The 23,944-nt window shown below is 45.5% G+C and overlaps 1 protein-coding gene across 4 annotated transcripts in view; it reads right to left on the reverse strand.

Annotated features, from left to right (window-relative positions):
* The window catches only part of TULP3 (TUB like protein 3), an 87,968-nt gene that overhangs the window by 18,474 nt on the left and 45,550 nt on the right, over positions 1-23,944 (reverse strand). For 2 of the 4 annotated variants that reach the window (XM_032775046.2, XM_032775048.2), the window contains exons 2-4: positions 18,517-18,568; positions 5,642-5,804; positions 2,507-2,683 (exon numbers count right to left, since the gene is read on the reverse strand). In XM_032775046.2, coding sequence (XP_032630937.1) covers positions 2,507-2,683; positions 5,642-5,804; positions 18,517-18,568 — 392 coding nt within the window. The other 2 variants (XM_032775049.2, XM_032775047.2) reach the window with 2 other exon arrangements.

Genomic DNA, 23,944 nt, shown 5'->3' on the forward strand with positions numbered 1-23,944 from the left:
TACATACCCATGATATACCATACTGCTTAGTTTATACTTTCATTCAGTTAACTATGCCCAGGTGTAACAGAAGCTGCTCGCACAATTTTCATTTGGATAGAACTCTTGTAAATAGATTTCCTGATTAATATGGTATTCTGAAAAGACCTTAGGAAGGAAACAAGGATTGGGATGTAGTGTGATCATATCTATAAAGAAGGCAGTGAATGGTGTGTCTACTATGAGCACACTGAGTTCTCCTATCAGAGGGGTAGCCGTGTTAGGGTATGTCTACACTACGGGATTATTCCGATTTTACATAAACCGTTTTTGTAAAACAGATTGTATAAAGTCGAGTGCATGCGGCCACACTAAGCACATTAATTCGGCAGTGTGCGTCCATGTACTGAGGCTAGCGTCGATTTTCGGAGCATTGCACTGTGGGTAGCTATCCTGTACCTATCCCATAGTTCCCGCAGTCTCCCCCGCCCACTGGAATTCTGGGTTGAGATCCCAATGCAAAAACAGTGTCGCGGGTGATTCTAGGTAAATGTTGTCACTCAATCCTTTCTCCGTGAAAGCAATGGCAGACAATCATTTTGGGCCCTTTTTCCCTGGATTGCCCTGGCAGACGCCATAGCATGGCAACCATGGAGCCAGTTTTGCCTTTTGTCACTGTCACCGTATGTGTACTGGATGCTGCTGACAGACGCGGTACTGCAGTGCTACACAGCAGCATTCATTTGCCTTTCAAGGTAGCAGAGACGGTTACCATCCCTATTGCACCTTCTGCCATGCCATTGTAAATTGGCGATGAGATGACGGTTATCAGTTGTTCTGTACCATCTGCTGCTGTCATGGGTGCTCCTGGTTGGCCTCGCTGAGGTCGGCCGGGGGCGCATGGACAAAAATGCGCTGGCGTGCTGGGGCCTGGAGCTGCCCCTGGAGAAGAGTAAGGTAAGTAGACGGGAGACACTCTCCCATCGACTCAGTGTGGTACAGATACTGAAGTAAGCCAACCTAAGCTATGTCAACTCCAGCTATGTTATTCACGTAGCCGGAGTTGTGGAATTTAGGTAGATTTACCACGGTAGTGTAGACATTGCCCAGGTTTTGCTCTGTCTCAAGCCACAGATGGGTTGAGAGATAAATGAGTGGCAGTGGGTCTGCACCTTCCTACATGACCTCATATGGGAGCATGAGGAGCTGTTCTGTGTAGGCTCAGGCCTGCAGATGCTGCTTTACGGTCTCCGGTCAATAGTGCACAGCACCCACACGGCATATACTTGAACAAGAACTGAAAAGGAATCTCTGTGAGCTTCCTGAGATTTACAGTTGGACTCACACCACTTTATTTTATGATCCTATCTGATTTCTTGTGGTAAGCAGGGTTAGGAGTGGGAAAGCATACTAAATGCTGTAGTACATGGTTTTGTTGATCCTGTAACTTGCATTCTTCCCTACGAATCAATATTAAAGCATTGTCCCAGTATGGTATTGCACATACAGGGCATTGCTGGAGGTGCTGTGTTTTGGAGGAGATATAAAACTAAGTTCTGGACTACTTGTCAATAAACATCCCAAGGCATATTTTGAAAGAGGAAAGGCGTTAACCCTGGTGTTCTGGCCAAATTCTAATCTGTGTACTTACATTCTGCCTCCCTAAATTTCCCATGTAATTTCAATCAGTTATTCTTTTGCACTTCCTGTCCTAACTCTTGTGTAATGTTGCTGTTCATAGATAAAACAACTGTTGCTTCTGAGTGGTGGATGACATGATCCTTACAAATTACTACATAACTCATAGGTTAAGTCCTTTGGGAACCTTTTAGATGACAGGCACTGCAAGGTAATGTAAACTGTGAATCGAACGACATGGTATTAATTTTTATTTCACTGCAAAATGTTTAGACAGCACGCAACTAACAGACTTCCTGCAGTACTGGCATGGATGTGATACACTTGGCAGAAGTGGACACTCTGAGTAACTGCTCAACGGGACACAGTATTTGACAATAAAACCTTTACACATTTTCTATAACAGCTGTTTGGGATATCCTCTGAATCAGGAACAGCACCTTTCCTGCAGGTCTCCTGAGCAGTTAAGTAATTACTGCACTGTTGGCTGTGGAGGTTTCTAATACTTAAGAACTATATTGTGTTGTTACAATATTAATACAGATAGGTACATGCAATAAAAATGTCCTGGACTCTGGAAAAACCAAGAGAGGCAATTTGTGATGACTTCCTTTGGAAAGAGCAGAAATTATACGGAATTTCTGTAATCTTTTAAAACGTGATAGATATATACCAGTTCGTACTGGCATTTTAGACAAGGGAAAGACTGTTACTCATCCGCCAATGTATGTTCTAGAAATTGCTGGCTGTCTTTGTGTATGGAAACTCACATGCACACTTGTACTGTGAGAGGATTCCTCATAATTTTTAGTTTTCTAATGAAATAAAATTATAAACTGGGAAAACCTGACAGACACCTGTCCAAACTCTGCATATAGCCAACTCTCACCTCGTTTCTGCAGGATTTCTTGCAGATCCGACTTGGCAGCTGTATCTATCAGGGTATCTTCTTCTTTGTCTTGATCTGCATTGTCTTCTGTTGTGGAAGATCCTACAGACAGGATTTGGAGTTTGGTCCCTAAGTCTTGGACTTCTGGCTTCAGGAAGGCAGCTGGGCCATCAATGCCTGCAGGCAAAAGTGAAACAGAATGGAGAAATCTCACTGCTTTTGTAACTGACTGACTGTGTTAAGCATCACAAAAAGGCATCTCATTTCACCTCTCCCTGCTCAAACACCCTTTTAGAACACTGATGCATCAGAGTGCACAGATATTTTCCAAAAGGGGGAGGGAGGAAATGACTGTCTTCCCAAAGAAGCACTGTACCGGATTATGAATCAAGAGATCTAGACTCTAAATCTGGCTCTAACAGACTTCCCGTGTTACCTAGGGAAAGTCACGTTAACCTCTCCAAACCTCAGTTTCCCCATCCCTAAATGAGAATGATACTTCCATTTTCACAAGATGTTGTGAGTTTAAATTAATTGATGTTTGTAAAGCACACTGAAACTCCTAAACTTTTTTTTATGGGCAACCATTTGAAGCCTTTACTGTCCACAGTAGTCATGTATCAGAGGGGTAGCCGTGTTAGTCTGGATCTGTAAACAGTGACGAAGAGTCCAGTGGCATCTTATAGACTAACAGACGTACTGGAGCATAAGCTTTTGTGGGTGAATACTGACTTTGTCAGATGAATGTAATGGAAATTTCCAGAAGCAGGTGTAAATATGCAGGCAAGATTCAGTCTAGAGATAATGAGGTTAGCTCAATCAGGGAGGATAAGGCCCTCTTCTAGCAGTTGAGGTGTGAACACCAAGGGAGGACAAACTGCTTTTGTAGTTGGCTAGCCATTCACAATTTTTGTTTAATCCTGAGTTGATGATGTCAAATTTGCAAATGAACTGAATTTCAGCAGTTTCTCTTTCAAGTCTGGTCCTGAAGTTTTTTGCTGCAGGATGGCTACCTTTAAATCTGCTATTGTGTGTCCAGCAAGATTGAAGTGTTCTCCTACAGGTTTTTGTATATTGCCATTCCTAATATCTGACTTGTGTCCGTTTATCCTTTTACGTAGGAACTGCAGTCATGTTCTTTGTTAATCACCTTGATGTTATAGTCTATGAATACTCCACTACGTAAGTCACAGTAAACTAGGGGTTGTTCACAGCTGTAAGCAAGATGCCAAACTATATGTAGCTGCCACCTGGGTTTCTGGTGGAACCAACGTACCCAAGGTTAACCATATAAAGCACTTCTGATACTGCAGTTCTTGTCACAGACACTTTCACAGAGGGTGCAGTATGTGCCAGGGATATGGAAGAGTGAAGGTTGTTTGGAGTACCTTAACTCTGCATTTCCAAACTATCTAGAATTTGTTTTAAGTGTAGTCTTTGCTTTGGATTTCTTGGATTTCTGCTGTTTTTGTATTTTAAAACTGCAACGGTTTACTCAGGTGTTACCTTTGGGTTACTGACACATTTACAACCTTCACTCCATCTTAAAAGATTCTTAGTCTGAAAATAAATAAGGGGAAGCTATTCAATTTTCATCCCTCTTTCCTCTGACTTCCGTAGTATCTAGTTTTGTGATTCAGAGGCGTTTTTATTCTCTCCTATCTCATTTCAGAAGCGCTCTCTCCAGCCAGAAAGTTTCTCTCAATCTGCTTTCTCCCAGCTAATTCTAAGCAGGCTATCAGTCCAGCAAGTGCTACAGCTGAAGTCTCCTCTCACTCCTCTCCCAATCTGCAGCCACTGCTCCACAGAACAGGAGAGACATTTAAAGAGATGGGCTCCCAGGAGACACAATATATTTCTAGGAGCAACCACTAAGATTAATAAATTCATTTTTATCCTTTTAAGTTCATGGTATCACTTTAATGTGTATCACAAAACCCCAAGGCATACCCTACTACCTCCCTGATAAGTTGCAAGAATCCTGGCTCTCATGGTACTTTTCCTGACACTTTCACAGGATTTTGAGGCTTTCACAGTCACCCCCTATACCCCATCATGTGTGGGGCTCTGTGGGCTGTGAGCTTATCACTGCCTCCTGCTACGCCACTGTCCCCAATGGTTCTTGCCACTATTCCACTGTCATGCTGTGAGACCACTGAGCTCTTGCCCCAGCTCCTTGCTTTCCCACAGTGCCTATGGCTTTCCTTTTTATCAACACTCTGCTGCTATGTTGCTGTCCCCTCTCTGCCACGTGCAGGGCCCTCTGATCCCAAAATTTACCTCCTAACCATGTGGCAAGACCTAAATCTAATGGATTCTGTTTGCATGTCACAGGGACAAGACTCTGAAAAACTTCTCTCACCCAACACTTGAATTTGTAATTTGAGATTAGGGTGAATTAACAGGATAGTGGAGAGGAATTCCAAGACTGAGATGAAAGAGAATGCAAAAATCCCTGCCACCAGCAGAGGGCAGTTTAATTCCTCAGAGTGTCAGTAGGAATTGGGCGGTGGCTGAAACCAAGTGCGTAAAAGGAACATCCATGGAGACAGGGGAACCGAAGAAAGGTAAATTTAATATTCATCAACCCCTGTACTGCCTTCCCCTCCCCAAACAGCCTGTCACGGCAATTTTCGAGAATTGTCTTGAAAGATAGTGCGTGTTGCTGCTATTCATTTATTCTCTGTCCTCCTTTTCTCTTACTGCTTCAGAAAAATCCAATGAATTTCTCCTGCTCCAGATTTATAGCTCCCTACATTTCTGGGAACACTACTAAAGTATTCAGGAGGTGAGGAAATGAAACAGTTCCACACACAATTCCATTCAGCCAGATGGCTTTGGTCCAACTCTAAGAGATCATTCAGAAGTGGATAGATTTTCCCAGTCTAATTAGCTATCTGACACTGGAGTCCAGTTCAGGTTGAGAGTGTTTTTACAGCACAGTGTTGCTTAGCAGCAGATGAGTGAAAAGGAACAAATGAATGCTGTAGTGCTGCTCTTCTTTTGTACCCAACAAAATCAATCCCTTTAGTTTCTCGCCCACCCATTCCCCTGGGGAATGTAAATGTGACCACCTCTAAGGTAAAAACAAACTAGCATTAGTAAGAATGTCTGTTGATCAGGATGACTACATACCATGCAGGACAACATCGCTGTGAAAAGGGGTGTGGCTCTCAACTAAGGGAGTCTGCTCCTCACATCCTTTGGGCTTTGATCTACGCAGCTTTGCTTCTGGATTTGGCTGTACCATCAAGGGCTCAAGACGTTTCTTCCTCTGCTTCTTCTCCAGAAGAGCTCTCTAAGAGAAACAAAGGATATGAAGTAAGGATGAACAGCCACACACACTAGAGAGTAGAAGGTCCCTCCCTGGCCATTGGCAACAAAAAGTCTGAAAAGCTCTGGTGTGCTCTGACAAGGGTCTCACACTTCAGAATGATGCCACTATGCAGACTTCACTGATGACTCTAGAGTGAGGCACTCACTTGGACTCTCAGATTCCATTGCTGGCAGCCAGGGGTCAAGGCACCACCTTAGATTGCTGATGGCCAAGGATTAGGTCGCAATCTTTTGTCTTTGTATCCAATATAAACTGCCTAACTCTTTAATTCACACGGAGTTAAATTTAGCAGATTTATTCAGAATCCACTATGAAGCATTTCACAAACGAGAATTAGCGATACAAAACACATCTCATGGTTTCATTAATCACTGTCCATACCTTGCCTATTTAAAACTGATGGATGGGATAGAAATGACAACACATCAGGACGCTCCAGCCTCTCTACAGTAGCTCTGATTCTATAACTAAACATTCTGTCTTTTTGAATTACATCTTCAGTTATCAAATTTCAGTATGTCAAATGGGTAATAGTACAGATAAGCTAATTTCATATTAAATGCCGAGAAGTGTATTTATGCAATATTACTTTTGCATGGTTAACAATTCAAATATTTTATAGTGAAATCTTAAGACAAGGTTGCTCTATCAAGACTTTTAACCATATTTGAGGACTTGACCCAGGAGCAAGCTGGAACAAAGTATTTCTAAGAAACGTACAATTTTGACTGAAAAAAAATGTTGATAAGCAAACAACCCAGATGAAATGAAGGGACAGAGATTTGGACAAAAATTGACTCTCTATGGGAAAGGGAATTAAAGAAATTCATCTTATGACAAAATGCCAGCTTCCTACATATCCCCTGACCTGCTTACTTAATACCCTGTTAAAGGATCTACATTTTAAATAGAATGACAAATTATTTTTTTTTATTGTTAGCAGCTAAATTTTGCATTGCACATTACCAGAAAAATGTAACTGCTTCTCCTATGGATCAGAGGTATAGCAAAATACGGACTGTCCTTGAAATGGGAAAGCTTTCACAGCAGGTATGTACACAAGAAGTGCCAAAAAGAGAACGTGTGTTTAGAAATGTGATCATCTTTTTTAATGTATGCAGATGAGGAGGACTCTCCAGTCAGCAAGCCAGAATCTTTAGCCAGGTTCTTTGAATATTAACCTGATGCTACACAGGAATAGGTAATATACTATGTAGTATGTTAATATGTTGTTGTTGTAACTTTGCCTTGGTAAAAAGTAAAAAAAAACAAACCACACACACATCACAAAATGCCAAAGTTAAGCTTGAGACCACACCTCTCTCCCTGCTCCCTTGTGCCTCTGCATAACAATGTGATACAGTCTTCAGTTACACTGTGTAACAGGTTGAGCACTCACCACCACAGCACCTCCTGCTGGTTGCCTCGGGAATTAGCTCCTCAGCCTCAGAGTGCCCCCTGCTGGCTGATGTCTCTCCTGCCTCAGGCCCTGTGTCCTTCCCAGACCCTGGTGCCCTTTACCTTGGGGTTCTGCCCACAGCAGTATCCCCACACTCGATCTCCCCTCCCAGGGGAACCCCCAACCCTCTATACCCACCTTGCCTCACTGGCTACTCCCAGTCATCATGTAGCACCCAATCTCTGGGGCAAACTGCAGTCTGTAATGGCCACTCATCACTGGCAAGGGAGTTGGACCTGCTGCCTTTCTTGGACCAGCTGTCTCCCTGCAGCCCCAGTTCCTCCTTTGGCCTTCAGCAAGGCCTCAGCCTGGGGAATCACCAAGCCAGAACTCCCCAGCTCTGCCTGCCCTTCTCCAGCACGGTTCTGCTTCAGGTACCCTCTGCTCCCAGGCAACAAGGTCCTTCTCACTCCAAGGCTGGAGTGAGACTGACCCAGCTCCTCCATTAACCCTTATGTCAGGGCCGGGTGTGGTCACAGCTGTGGCTGCTCTTAACCCCTTTTCTAACTGGGTCCCAGCCAGAGCCCTCTCCAAGGGCTGCTTTTAACTCTGCTCTCCTGGCAGCTGCCCCACTACACACTGCCACATATTACTTCTCAAATCCTCACTCTTCCAACTGACATTACTATTGCACTCAGAAATGATATTGTGATTCAGCAAAACAAGTTAGGACTTGCGCAGGAAATGGACTCTCTGATAGGAGCCGGCATCCCCAGAGGAGAACTCACAACTGGCAGGTCTCAGACACTGGGGGTTCTATATAGAACAAGAAGGAGTAGGAGCTACAGGGGGAGTCAAGGGTGTTTCAATCATTCGTGTTGAGCTAACTGAATGCAGAGAACTTGATATACCAAGTGAACTCATTCCTTGTGATACAAAGCTGAATGACAAAATTAGCCAGAGTCAAATGAACTATGAATCCCAATCTTAGTGTCAACATATATAAGCCTGTCTCTTGTGATGTCATAACAAGCGATAAAGAAAACAAGTTCTAACTTCAATAATTAAGGTAAGACGCTGCTGGTCGCATGCAGGTAACTGTGAAGAGAACTACATTTGGTACGGAGAGTTACAAGGTCTGTGAAGGAAAGTGGAGAATCGGATTTTAGTACACTGTAGTTCATCACTAAGCCAAATGGGACATTCTATACGTGTACAAGTCACTTGCACTAAAGACAGATCATCCCTGTCTGCTCATTAGTAACCTTAAGAGCAACCTGAAGGTTGTTCTCACTGATGATAGCCCCCACTTCTCTCTCCACATACTCCTTAAATTAAGCAGACACCTGGATGCAGGTGTCCTTCTATCATCATTCCCCTCAGAACCTATCAAACTACCCTCTCTTTTTTTGTCTCTGGTGATGGCTCTTTCCTTGCATGTATCCTCACTTGCACAGCTCAGTTCTTGGCCCTCTGCTCTTTTTTCTCTCTTATGGCAAGTTTCCTCAGAAGATCTGGCGTGTGCACACTGTTTCTTTAATTGCATGATCACATATGAAGGCTAGATTGCATGTGCTGGTTTATTATCCTAGCACTGTTCATGAGTAATACCCCACATGAGCTGGTTCGTTGTTGTAGTTGGTATTCCTGAGGGCTGGGTTACAGGGGTTGCTGCTGTTCTAATATTACTTGAGAGTCATGTTCTCTAGGCTGGTTTGTTACTGGGTTATTTTGGGACCTGTGCTGTCCAAGTTAGTTTGTTATTGTAACGTTATACACAAAGAATAGCCTGAACATTAAAAATATGTTTTATAAGTATTAAAATATTGGCATGGAAGAGGAAACTACGTAAGAAATAGAGAAACTTTGCAAATATATATTGAAGGTCAAATTTACGCTACTGATTGGTAGTCAGACCCTTTACTGGAAATTCAGGTTGGCTGGTTCTGCAGTTTTACAAAATATATAACCAGGTTCAGATCACAGAACATACCAGTATATTGTTACAGGACTCAAAAAACCAAAACATATTCCATAATCATCCAAGAGCAGGAGGGAAGGAAATACGAGGAAATGAAATGTCATTGAGCAAGACAGCAAGAGTCAACAAAACATTATCCTCAAAATAAATATGGAACAGAACCTGTCACTGACATTTCCCTTATCTGACAGACAGAAGAGGAGAAGGGAAGCAAGAGAGACATTATACATGCAATAAGAATATACTCAGTTACTATAGGCATCGGAGATTGAATTTGGGGTCCAGTATCTGATATCAGTAAACTAACTCTCTGACAGCAACCTGACTGATTCTTCTACTAGGCCAGGTTTTTTTAAAGCATTTTAGTGTTTGCTGCCCTAGAAGTTTATTTCCATCTTAGGCCTAGTCTATACTTAAAACTTAGGTCAACATAGGAACAGTGCTCAGGGGTGTGAAAAATCCAACCCTCTGAGCGTAGACATAGTTAGGTTGACAGAAGAAAGCTTCCATTGACCCAACTACCATCGTTTCTGGAGGTGGCGTTTCTGCAGTGATGGGAAAACCCCTTTCATCGCTGCAGAGTGTGGCTATACTATGGTGCTACAGTGGCATAGCTATTGCACCGTAGCCATGCGGCTGTACTGCCAGTAGTGCAGACATAGCCTTAATACAGTACAATCCTGTTTTAACAAAGGGTTTATGGGACACACCAAAACTTTGAGAAAACAGGGGGTCTGTATATGTGGGCAGTATTTCATCATGCACACCTTCATTTAACAGAAACTTTTGGTTAACCAGAAGGTAGGAAAAAATGAAACAGTACGGTCATTTGTTTTAAAAGAGTTTCTCTCTATTTCTATTTTTGATTAAGGCATGGGAAATGTGCTGCCACACTGTTATTTAAGTAGGCTTAGCAGAATTCTTTTTGTTTAATAATTTTGAAAGAGAGTATCAATATTTATTTTAAAGCATTGTTTTAGATTTTTTATCTATTTAAATTTTCACAGTTGTGAAATTATGGGGGAGGAGAGGTCAGACAATTATTTAATGACAGTATATGTTAAGATTTCAAACATTAAAACTACCTAAATGGTGCCTCTGCTTCAGCTGCACTAAATGCTAGTGTAACACCACAATATAACAGATGGAAATATTTTTTCGTCACTTTTGAGTGTGTATGGTAAAATTAGTATTTACCAACATTTACCAATAAAAATCTAATCCCCCAAGCATACATTTAAGGCTGTTAAAGTGCAGTTCACTTTGCTTGAACGAGATGGCATAACAACTCTATAATCAACATTGCAAAGTGTTCTTTTAAAAATTCGCTTACACTGATGTGATGGCCAAATAATAGAATTGGATTTTGTTTACTTTTGGCTAATATCCAACTCTTTCTTCCATCCCTGTATTATAATGGAGATTAATGTACTTTACGGAAAAGACACAGGAGCAGTATGCTCCATTTGTCCCCAATAAGATAATGAAAGGACACTGGTTAACATGATGCATTTGACACTTTGGGAACGTTATACATTAAAAACTTTCCATGACATTTTATTTTCAGGCTACACAGGATTTCTGAAAATTCAGAACACTGTGAACACAGGAAACAAAATAATAATATTGAGTCTATCAAATTTCCAGCAAGCTGCACAGGGAGTTAGGACCATCAGATCTAGCATAACACAGCAGACCAATGGGCCATCCTGTTTGGCTTTCTGGGCCTTGGGGGAAGACACAAAACCCCTAAAAGCACTTGAGTGTGCAATATTACACCATTTATTTATTAATAATCATCATCATTTTTATTGCAACCACAAATGTGCTAGGCACATCACAGAAAGCATATAAAAGGCAGATCTCTGCTGTGGAAAAAGTTGCTCCCTGAGCATCATCTGGTTAACTGTTTAGGTCCTGAGTCATGTGGCTTAACAGAGCTTTAATTTCTATACTAGCTGAGATAAACATTGCAAGATGAAAAAAGCCGGTTTAGTGTGTGATGCACAATATATGACCAGCATGTGGCCTGTCACAGTGCCCTTTGCAACCTGCTGCTTACCTCTCTCTTTCTGCAGAATTTAAGCTTCTATTTATTAAAAAAAAAAGACCAAAATTTTCAGAAGTGTTTAAAGGTAAAAATTTTAATCTACATGTACATACCTAAATAAGAGGTCTAATTACCAGCACTGCTGTGCACCTGCAACTCTAACAGACTGAAGTTTCAAAATTTGTCACAAGTCTCTAGTCACTATAGTTTTGCAGAGAACCTTCTGAATGCAAACAAATATAGTTCTCTTTAAATGTGTCTGCAAACAGTCTAAAATAGAACCTCAGAGCGGCGTGAAATACTCCCATTCATCTACTTAGGTTAGCCCCACTGCCTAACAACATCAAATGACATGTAGTATTGTACTCTCTTTTATTTTAGAAGAAAGATCCAAAGTACTCTATCCAGTGTTGTTGGTTAACCAGACATCATTTGTAGAACCTAGATAGGGAAAAACCCTGTTCGGTCTGAGTGATACAACCAAAGACCTAAACCCTTGCACTGACTTCTTTAGGCCTTGTCTACACTGGCAAGTTTCTGCGCAGTAAAGCAGCTTTCTGTACTGTAACTCCCAAGGTGTACACACTGCCAAGCCATTTAGTGCGCAGAAACTGCGCAGTTGCAGCACTGTAAAAAAAATCAACCCGATGAGAGGTGTACAGCTTTCTGCACGGGGCACAGTGCCACGGTGCCAGTGTAGACACCCTGGTCGATTACAGTGCTGCAATTGGCCTCCGGGAGGTGTCCCACAATGCCTGTTCTCACCTCTCTGGTCATCAGATTGAACTCTACTGCCCTGCCCTCAGGTTATCAACCATGAGCTCCACCCCTTAAATTCCTTGGGAATTTTGAAAGTCCCCTTCCTGTTTGCTGGGTGATGCGTGCAGTGATCTCAGCACATCTTTCCAGGTGACTATGCCTGCTCCACACACTAGGCGATCCTCCGCTTGGAGCAATGCCGAGCTGCTGGTCCTTATCAGCATTTGGGGAGAGGAGGCTGTCCAGTCCCAGCTGCGCTCCAGCCACTGGAATTATGATACCTACGGACAGATTTCAGGATGCATGACAGAAAGGGGCCATGACTGGCACACACTGCAATGCAGGGTTGTAGCGATGTGATGACTCACTGGTGCAGCGCCTCCTGCTGGTCATCCTGGGAATTAGCTCCACCAGCCTGGAGCACCCTCTGCAGGCTGGTGTCTCCCTCCCAGACACTGGTGCCCCTCTACATCAGGGTTCTGCCCCCAGCAGTAACCCACAATCTGGGTCTCCCCACCCAGGGGAACCCCCAACCCTCTATCCCCACCTCGCCTCAGTGATTACTGCCAGTCAGCATCTAGCCCCTACTCATTGGGGTGGATGGCAGTCTATAAACCACTCATCATCAGCAAGGGGAATTAGGACCTGCTGCCTCTGCTGATCTCTGGGCTGCCCCTCTGCAGCCCCAGAACATTTTATAGCTCCTTAACAGGGCCTGAAGCCTGGGGTTTTATTAGGCTGGAGCTCCCCAGCTCCTTCTGCCCTTCCCCAGCACTGCTCCACCCTAGGTACCCTGCTCAGCTCCCCAGACAGCCAGGTCCTTCTCTCTCAAGAGGCAAGAGAGACAGTGTCCTCTTGAGCTCCTGGCTCACAGCCCTTTTATAGGGCCATCTGTGGCCTGATTGGGGCTTGGCCTCAGCTGTGGCTTCTTCCCCAATCAGCCTTTCCCCAGCCACAGCCCTCTCCAGGGCTGCTTTTAACCCCTCCGGGCAGGAGCAGGGTGACCACCCCACTACAACGGTCAAAGTGAAGGAGCTGTGGAACACCTACTACAAGGCATGGGAGGCAAACCACTGCTCTGGTACTGTGCCCACGAGTTGCCGGTTCTACAAAGAGCTGGATGCAATACTCAGTGGCAACCTGACCTCCACTGCGAAGGTCCCTGCGGATACTTCGGAGGCTCACATGCCAGTCGAGAGTGGACCGAGCCAGGAGGAGGAAATCTTTGATGAGGTTGTGAAGGGGAAGGAGAACACAGAGGCAGAGGATGACTCAGAGGTCAGAGATGCACGCAGCCAGGAGCCCTTCTCTACCCGGGAGGAGTCTAGCCAGTCACAGCAGTCAGAGCTTAGCAAAGCTCAAACAGGAGAGGCGACCCCTGGTAAGTGGCTTTAATTTTGAGAATCGCTGAAGCGAGGGGAGGAGGGATGCAGAAAGCAGGCTTGTGTCTGTATGATGTGCGTACCACCACATGCCTAGTCTGAGTGGCAGAACAGGGTATGATTGACTCCCTCACTTCACGGGAATCTGCCTCAGATCTCCACGAAACTGTCATGGAGATTTGGACAATTCTGCTTAGTTTCTTGCCCCATTAAGGGTAACTTTCCCATGCCACTCTGCCGTCACTGGAGATATGCGGGGGGGAGAAGACAACAATTGCTGCACACAGGCAAGTCGCATAAGGGGCAGGGTGGAAGCCGCAGTCTTGGAGAAGACCCTCCCTTGATTCCCTGCTCACCCTCAGCAGCGACATATCTTCCATAATGAACACAGCCTGTGGAAAATGTAGGGACAGTAATGATTATAAGGCCCCCTACAGTGCTGGCTCTCCCCCAAAAGCCATGTGCGAAGTGTACAGTACGGTCCTGGAACACTGATTTCCCCTGCCTCTGTGGTTACTCACCATTTTGGGGGGCTTGTGGCTCATGTGTGCTTGCCTGCGGTCAGCCAGTTAGTGACAGGTATGGGAATAGTGGCTGTGTGTTAAATCACTGAATCAGCGGTCTCTGTGTTGCAAACAATACTGCTTCTGTAAAATGTTGCATTTTGGCTTCACAGAGATGACCTTGGGAGCCCAGCCTCCCTCTTTGTTATCACTGGCTGAATGGCTGCACAGAATTAAAAAGTGGCCATGAAAAACTAATAGAGGACTTTCTGTGTGATGTCCCGGTGCACTCCGCGGCCGAAAAAACAAGAATCGAAGAGTGGCAGGATAGTGAGAATCGAAGGAGTGGCAGGATACTGGAAAGAGAACGTGGCATGCCAGAACGAAGTGCTTAAACGTTATAGAGTGCCAAGCAGACACGTTCCAGGCGCTACTAGCTCTTCAAACCGAGCAGTTCTGCACCTGCCCTCCCCTATAGCTGCTGTTGCTAAACTCTTTGCCATGCGCACCCCAGACACCTCCAACACACTCTTATCAACCTTCTGGCTCCAGTCTGTACCCACAGCATTCTACTCCTTCCCCGTCACAGTCCAGCCCTGCAGACTCCCAGTACCCACTGCACTCAATCCCCTTCCCTCTGCAGTTTAGCCCTGCTGAAGTACAGTACCCATTGCACTGTACTCCAAAGGACAAGGTTGCATAGGATATCTGGACATACACATATATTTAACAGTTCTGGGACCCCATCTCCTCCTAGGGCCCTCCCTTCCCCCATCCCCCTCAGTGCTGATGTGTTTTTTTTTGTTTGTCTCTCCCTCTGTTTTGGTTTGAAAGCAACCTTTATTAATTGAAAGTAAACAGAGCCCTGCAAAACAACAGGCAATTTTCTTAAACCTTCACATCTGCACCAATCACAATCATCTCCTAGCATAACAAGCACTGTACTCCTGAGCATAGCAACAAATATTAGTGGCTTTCAGCTTCAAATTGCTGCCTCTAGGCATCCCTGATCCTTATGGCCCCATGCTGCACCCCTCTAATAGCCTTGGTCTCTGGCTGTTCAAATTCAGCCTCCAGGCACTGAGCCTCAGCAGTCCAGCCCTGAGTGAAGCTGGCTATAAGCATAGCTATAAGCATAGGAATATTGTCATAGGCCAGGTCCAGCCTCCCACAGAGGCAGCGTCAGCGGGTCTTTAAATGGCCTAAAGCACACTCAACAGTCATTCTGCACTTGCTCAGCATGTTGTTGAACCGCTCCTTGCTGCTGTCAAGATGCCCCGTGTATGGCCTCATAAGCCATGGCATTCAGGGGTAGGCCAGGTCTCCCAGGATCACAATGGGCATTTTGACTTCCCCTACAGTGATCTTCTGGTCTGGGAAGAAAGTCTCTGCTTGCAGCTTCCTGAACAGGCCAATGTTCAGAAAGATGCGTGAGATATGCACCTTTCCGGACCAGCCTGCGTTAATGTCCATGAAACACCCATGGTGATCCACAAGTGCCTGGAGAACCATACAGAAACAACCCTTCCAATGAATGTATTTAGTGGCTAGGTGGTCTGGTGCCAGAATTGGAATGTGTGCGCCATCTATCGCCCCTCCACAGTTTGGGAAGCCCATTTGTGCAAAGCCATCCGTGTTGCCCACAGTCATGGTCTTTCAGAGCAGGATGCTATTAATGGCCCCGCACATTTCCATCAACCCGAGTCCAACAGTCAACTTTCTCACTCCAAACTAGTTAGTGACTAATTGGTAGTAGTCTGGAGTAGCCACCTTCCACAATACATTTGCCACGTGCTTCTCCAATGGCAGGGCAGCTTTCATTCTTGTGTCTTTGCACCGTAGGGCTGGGGTGAGCTCGTCATATAGTCCCATGAATGTGGCTTTCCTCGTCCGAAAGTTCTGCAGCCGCTGCTCATCATCCCAGAGGTGGATGGCGATGTGATCCCACCATTCAGTGTTTGTTTCCTGAGCCCAAAAGCGGTGTTAGACAGTGGTCAGCACCTCCGTGAGTGCCACAAGCAATTTCGTGTCATAAGTACTATGAGTGACAAGATCAATGTCGAACTCCTCTTCCCTTTGTAGTTTAAGGAATAACTCCGCTGACACTCGTGATTGTGTTAGTGAGAGCGAGCAGCATATTGGTCTACAGTGTGGGATCCATTCCTGCAGACCAAAGAGACAGAGTGTGCAGTACACAAACTGTTGAAAGATGGCGCCAAATGTGGACGGAAGCACAGGGACTGCAGGGATGCAAAGCAATGCATCACGGGGCATTGGGACAGGACCCAGGATGCTCCGTGTCCCCCTCTGCCTTCCCATAACTCTTAGTGGCAGAAGAGAAAGAGATGCTCTGTGGAATAGCTGCTCAGAGTGCACCACTCTGAATACCGATGCAAGTGCCGCAAGTGTGAACACGCTATTGCGCAGGCAGATGACAGTGTGAACACACAACAGTGGTTCCCCTTCAGTGGTCTCTGAGCAGCGATGTAACTGCCGGTAATGTAACTCTGCCAGTCTAGACATACTCTTAGATAATGCCATGCATACCTACACAGAAACAACACATCTGACACTAGAGAAAAAGGCAGAACAAACTTCAATGGCTGGAAGCTGAAGCAAGAGAAATTCAGACTAGAAATAAGGCACAAATTTCTAAGTGAGGGTAGTTAACCACTGGAACAGCTCACCACAGAATGTGGTAGATTCTTCATCACTTGAGAGTCCTTAAATCAAAACCGGATGTCTTTTTATAATATACGCTTCTAGTTCAAGCATGAGATATTGGACTCTATACAAAATTACTGGGTGATGCTCTATGTCTTGTGTTAGGACGTGAGATTAGATTACCATAATGGATTTCTGGCCTCAAAAATCTATGAACACAGTGGTGGATTAGCCACTGGACCTATGGAGCCCATGCCTGGGGGGTCTGGTCAATTGGGGGGCTCTGAAAAAAGTCCACCACCAGATGGCGGAAGCCCAGAGCTCCGGAAAGAGTGCCTTGTGGGGCAGGGGAAACTCCAACGCCCCAACCCATAGCAGTGCCGGGTGAAGCGGGGAAAGCACCCACATTCTAACCCCACTCCCCAGCAGAAGCGCCATGTGGGTGGGGGAAGTCCCCCAACCTCACCCCTGCTTCCTGGCAAAAGCATAAGGTGAAGCCCTAGCACCTGGATTCAGCTGCGGCCTGGGACTGGAGGTGCTCTCACTCTCTGCCATGGCCTCAGGGTTGGGGGAGCTCTCACTCCTTGCTGCGGCCCCAAGGTCATGACGGGGGGGGGGGAGGGCTTCTCTGGTCTTGGGAGGGCAGAAAGGAGTAAATGGGTGCGGGAGCAGAATGGGGTGGGACTGTGGGTGGAACAAGGGTGGGGCCACGAGGGGAAGGGGCGGAATGGATTGGGGCCATGGGCGGGGCTGCAGATGGAAAGGGTGAGGAGCAGCCCCACTACATGCTCTGGCTGAGGGCCCCACCACACCTTAATCTGCCTCCATATTAACTTATACTCATTTTAAATTTCACAGGGTAGAACAGTAGGGATGAATATGTTTATCTAGTATCAGAGGGGTAGCCATGTTAGTCTGGGTCTGTAAAAGCAGCAAAGAATCCTGTGGCACCTTATAGACTAATAGACATTTGGAGCATGAGCTTTCGTGGGTGAATACCCACATCTGATGAAGTGGGTATTCACCCACAAAAGCTCATGCTCCAAAATGTCTGTTAGTCTATAAGGTGCCACAGGATTCTTTGCTGCTTTTATGTTTATCTAAGTGCTCTAAAGGGTATGGTGGTCTGGGCATTCAGCAAGTTGTGTATCAATCAGCTGTCTGGAAAGAGATACAATTCCTGCTCTTCTGCCAAATCAAATGCTAAGCCAAAAATGGGCTGTACTTAGAAAAAGAAAGATAGAAAGTTGCGGGAAGTCTTTCTTGACAGAGGGGTTAAGCAGCTCTTTCTACTGTTTAGAGAGTATTTTTCTTTCTGCTTTGATGTTTAAACTGGATAATTCCCTATAGAGATTAATTCTCCTCCTCTCTTTTGATCCTCTCAGTCTTGTGATAACTGAATACTAATGAAATGAATAAAACAACACTTGCAGGAGGCACAAAATATCAAGGAAATCATAACAAAAACTGTGGCAAGCTTGACCCTTAAACTAATGATAACCAGAAAATCCTTGAAGGCAAATGCTGGAGATTAGTTGTAATCGGTCTCTGTCCATCATTCCAAGCATTTCTATCAGACTCATCACATTGTCTTTGTTTTACTCCACACACGGCCTCACATGCCATAGGAGATGCTCTGTACCTTTTGCAGTTGTTTACACCAGTGCAAAGTGGGTGTAAAATGATGGTGTCTTATACCCACTTTGCACTGAGGTAAAGACTATATAAAGCACAGCAGTGAATCAGGTACATCCAAGAGGCACAACTGGGGGAAGAAAGAAGTGCAAACATTTGTCTCTCCTTCCCTGTCAGAATAAAGAAGCAGCAAACTCAGACTCATAATGTAAAATGTGGTTGTAAGTTCTCGGAGACTGATGTTTTGCCCATTCTCTTAAGAGTGACACTTGTCAGCCTCTGCACTGCCAGTTCACTTACCTGGTTCTCTAGTTTCAGCTGTCGCAATTTCACACTTTCATCTTCAACAATACTGTGAAAAGGAAAGAGAAAAAAAACCTATTATTGTTAGTAAAAATCATTTACATAGCACTGTAAGTGTACGTGGTGCTCTACAGAGTAAGATACGGTTCCAGAACAAACACATTTATAAACTAACTGCCAGCCCATAATATAATTTTTACCATTCTGTGAGACCCAATAGCCCTTTGATATATTTAAAAACTCACTTTTATAGTGCAGTTTAAACAAGACTGAGCTATGCATGAACCACGTTCCCGAAGCAACTTTCAGTACTGAACAATTGTAATTGGCTGAGTCATGAGCCAACTTGTTGCTTCAATCCTTACCAGTTCAAAGCAATTCACTGTGCTCCTGGTTCTCCCACAAATATCTACATCTCAGAGTTCTGCACTCCCTGGCGCCTCAGTCCAGCTCTTTCCTCTTTCTGGACTGCCCAGGATCATTAGTCATGATATGTAAAAGACTGTAGTTACCCAGTTTTGATATGAATTTGACCTGATGTATAAAAATTGCTGATTTCAGTACTGAAATGTTCTATAGTTAGGTAATGCTGTGGTTGGCATTAGGAATTTGCTACCCACTGATATTTCAATAGGTGATAACAGTGTAGCCAAGTCTAAACATGTTAATACACCTCTGCCCCGATATAATGCGGTCCTCAGGAGCCAAAAAACCTCACCATGTTATAGGTGAGGCCGCATTATACCAGGGTAGGGAGAGGAACTGCTCCCCACCTGAGCTCACCTCCGCTCTGCCTCTGCCTCCTCCCTGAGCGTGCTGCTGCTGCTCCGCTTCTCCCTCCCTCCCTTCCAGGCTTGCCGCACCAATAAGCTGTTTGTCCCAGCAAGCCTGGAAAGGGGGGGTGGAGAAGTGGAGCGGCAGTGGCACGCTTAGGGGAGGAGGTGGAGATGAGCAGGGAGCGGTTCCTCTGCGCCCCCCGTTACTTGCTGTGGCCCTCCCCGGGCCCCTCTCTGCCCCAGCTCACCTCCATTCTGCCTCCGCCTCCTCCCACGAGCACCCTGCAGCTCCGCGTCTCCCCCGTCCCAGGCTTGCCACATTATATCCAAATTTGTGTTACCGCAAGTGGTTCCTCTGCGCCCGCCTGTTATTTGCTGCAGCCCTCCCCCAGGCCAAACACCTGATTGGCGCAGCAAGCCTGGGAGGGAGGCGAAGCAGAGCTGCAGCACGCTCGTAGGAGGAGATGGAGCGGGGGTGAGCTGGGGCAGAGGGGGCCCCGGGGAGGGCCGCAGCAAGTAATGGGCGGGCGCAGAGGAACCACTTGCGGTAACACAAATTCGGATATAATGCGGTAAATAAGCCCCATCCCCGGAGCACTGCTTTACTGCATTATATCCGAATTCGTGTTATATCAGACCACATTATATCGGGGTAGAGGTGTATTATAAGCAGGTCCCAGGGAAAGTATGGGTCTGATATACCTGCTTTGTCTGTAACCAGTGAGGAAGGCTCTGAAAGGGGAGGGAAATCCTAGCCTTTTTCTGCTGAGAATAGCAGCTTGCCTATGGGGAAGGAATTTGAAAGTTCTTCTATTGTGTCAGAATCTGCTCTGGGCTTAAGTGAAACACACAAAGAATTTCTGGTCATGATCAACGGCTCGGTGTCTAGTTGGCAGCCGGTATCAAGCGGAGTGCCCCAGGGGTCGGTCCTAGGGCCGGTTTTGTTCTACATCTTCACTGATGATCTGGATGATGAGATAGATTGCACCCTCAGCAAGTCTGCGGATGACACTAAGTTGAGGGGAGTGGTAGATATGCTGGAGGGTAGGGATACGGTCCAGAGTGACCTAAACAAATTGGAGGATTGGGCTAAAAGAAATCTGATGAAGCTCAGCAAGGACAACTGCAGAGTCCTGCACTTAGAACGGAAGAATCCAATGTACCGCTACAGGCTGGGCACCTACTGGCTAAGCAACAGTTCTGCAGAAAAGGATCTTGGGATCACAGTGACGAGAAACTGGATATGAGTCAACCGTGTGCCCTTGCTGCCAAGAAGGCTAATGGCATATTGGGCTGCATTAAAGGAGCATTGCCAGCAGATCGAAGGAAGTGATTATCCCCACTATTCGGCACTGGTGAGGCCACAACTGGAGTATTGCATGTGGACAAATTGGAGAGAGTCCAGAGGAGGGTAACGAAAATGATTAGAGGGCTGGGGCACATGATTTACGAGGAGAGGCTGAGGGAACTGGGCTTATTTAGTCTGCAGAAGAGAAGAGTGAGGGAGGATTTGAGAGCAACCTTCAACTACCTGAAGGGGGGTTCTAAAGAGGATGGAGCTAGGTTGCTCTCAGTGGTGGCAGATGACAGAACAAGAAGCAATATTCTCAAGTTGCAGTGGGTGAGATCTAGGTTGGATATTAGGAAAAACTATTTCACTAGGAGGGTGGTGAAGCACTGGAATGGGTTACTTAGGTAGGTGGTGGAATCTCCATCCTTAGATATTTTTAAGGCCCCGGCTCAACAAAGCCCTGGCTAGGATGATTTAGTTGGGGTTGGTCCTGCTTTGAGCAGGGGGTTGGACTAGATGACTTTCTGAAGTCTTCCATCCTAATCTTCTATGATTACATATGCGCAGCAAACTGATCTTTCTTTGGAACAAGAAAGGGCGGCAGTTCAGAATGATACCCTGGCTGGGGAAGGAAATGGTAGATTTTTTATGCAAGAAGGTTTGTTGTATCAAGAATCCTCTATAGAAAGAAATGGCATCCTAGTAAATTTGCAAGGAAATAGTTGTGCCCCAGAGATACAGGACAGAAGGACATTTAGGAGTGGAGAAAATCTGTGACAGGCTGAAGAACAATTTTTATGGGCCTCATATGTTTCAGACAGTGAAAAATTATTGCAAAAGTTGAGATTTGTGTCAGAAACTTAAGGATTTAAAGGGCCTTACAAGGCACCACTGCAGTCTTTACCCATCATTAAAGAGACATTTGCCAGATTGTCTGTAGATATTGTAGATACTGTAGATCTCTCACTAAACCTTACAGGAGTGGAAAGAAATACAATATTTGTGGTAGTGGATTCCACAACCAGGTATCCTGAATTCACAGCCTTGTCTAATATTGAAGTTGAAACTGTGGCTACAGCTTAATTTACCTTTTTCAGCAGAGTAGTATTTCCCAGAGAAATACGGACAGATCATAGTGCAAACTCCACAGCCATTGTCTTAAAAAAATTATGGGAATTGTGTGGAGTGAAGCATATAAAGGCTGCTCCCTAACACTCAGAGACCAACGAGGCTGTGGAAAGACTTAATGGAACTTTGAAAGCTATGCTAAGAACGGATGTCTCCAGGTGTGACAACAACTGGGACATTTTGGTCCCATTTCTTCTATATGGGTACAGAAGCGTACCCCAAGTATCTACTGACTTTACTCCCTTTTACCTCCTATATGGGAGGCAGGTGAGGGGACACCTAGATTTAACTTGAGACTCTTGGGAGGGCAATATGGAGGAAACAGGACTACAGTGGGGGAGAATGTGTCTAATTTTAAGAAGAATTTTCAGGTTATGATGGATTTGGTGCAATAGAACCTTAAGAAAAGTCAGGAAACTCAGAAAGCTTGGTATGATCAGCATATTGAGGAAAGGTCATTTGATATTAGTGATCTGGTGTTAATATTAATTCCTGTAAGGAAAACCAAAATGCAGGACTATTGGGAAGGTGACTGAAAGTGTGAATGAAGTCACATATAATGTCAGAAAGCCCCCTGTCAGGGGAACAGGGCAAACAGTGCATATCAATAGGTTAAAAGCTTACCATGAAAGGGAGATTGCTGTGACTATGATATGTTGTGCTGATGAGGAACCCCTTTACGTGATTTGGTCAAAAAGAGCAAAGAGGGAACTCCACTGGAAAGCACTGAGTTTGGGGAGTTTAACTCTAGCCCCCAATCAGGAAAAGCTCTCCCTTTTAAAGCACCACAGACAAGTATTTTCTAACTGGCCAGGTTTAACTAACAAGACTCTACACTCCATTCAAAATGTAGGGCATACCAGGTCAAAGGGGAAATGCAGAGGAGGTTGAAAGCATGCTTGAAATGGAGTTAATCACTAACTCAAAAAGTCCCTGGGAGTCTCCTATTGTGATGGTTCCTAGAAAGAGCAAACCATCAGATTTTGCATAGATTATAGGAAATTGAATGCTATCACCCAGTCTGATCCTTACCCCATAGCCTAAATATATGACTTACTGGACCTACTGTGGGGGAGGAGTGTGCAAAATTTGTAAGTACCCTAGATTTGACTCATGGATACTGGCAAATTCCCTTAAATGCTGATGTCCAGGAAAAATCTGCTTTTACAGTGGAATCTGGACTATATGATTTAATGTTATGCCTTCTGGATTAACATATTCAGAAGCAACCTTTATAATGGCTTGTTAATGACGTGCTGCAGGGGTTACAAACTAAATTGCCTCTAAGCTGTGTGGCCGCGCAGCTGCCTATTAAGCCCCATGCAGAGGCTCAGGGCTGTGGTGGGGAGAGGCACCCCTCCTCGCCGGCCCCAGCACAGGTCTCCCCTGGGCTTGCTGCAGCCGGGGCAGAGGAGTCCCTCCCTCAGCCCGGTCCAGTGCACCAGAGCTGCCGTGGCCAGGGAAAGGCGCTTATCCCTCAGCCTCGAGCTGCTGCAGCGAAAGAGGGCTGCGGGGAGTCCTCTCTCCCCGCTGCAGCCTGGAGGCAGGCTGCACGCCAACCCCCTCATTCCTGGCCCCACCCCAGACCCTGCACCCCCCACACCACAACCCTCTGCCACTGCCCTGAGCTCCCCCACGCACCCTGAATCCCTCATTCCCACCCCAGAGCCCGCGCCCCCAGCCAGAGCCCTCATCCGCCCATACCCCAATCCTCTGCCCCAGCCCTGAGCCCCCTCCCACACGCTGAATACCTTGACCCAACCCAGACCACATGAATTTTGTTATGTGCACCAATATGAAGGTGTTGTGTCACACATCACCTCCATATTGGTGCACATAACAAAATTCATTCTGCACATGGACATAAAAAATTAGAGGGAACACTGGTTACAAACATTTGCCTAAATCTATATAGATGACTTGGCTATTTTTTGTAGCTCCTGGCAAGACCACTTCAATCATGTGGGAATTGTGTTACAAAGGCTACTGTCAAGATGGACACGGAGCTGCAGACAGGGGAGTTTGAGAGGGAGCTTGACAGAGGGAGGCTTACGATGGTTAGGAAGACCCGCAACACCTGTGCCAGCACTGCTTCTGTCTCCTCCACCTGCGCCTGTAGCCAGACAGAGCACCTGAGCATGGATGCTTCTACCCAGATCCTGGTGTGGTTTTGCAGGGATTGTAACTTGCAATTTCCACTTACTGATATCCAGGCGGGGGGGGTGGGGGG

The sequence above is a fragment of the Chelonoidis abingdonii genome, chromosome 1 (assembly GCF_003597395.2).
Source record: "Chelonoidis abingdonii isolate Lonesome George chromosome 1, CheloAbing_2.0, whole genome shotgun sequence".
Taxonomy (NCBI): Eukaryota; Metazoa; Chordata; order Testudines; family Testudinidae; genus Chelonoidis; species Chelonoidis abingdonii.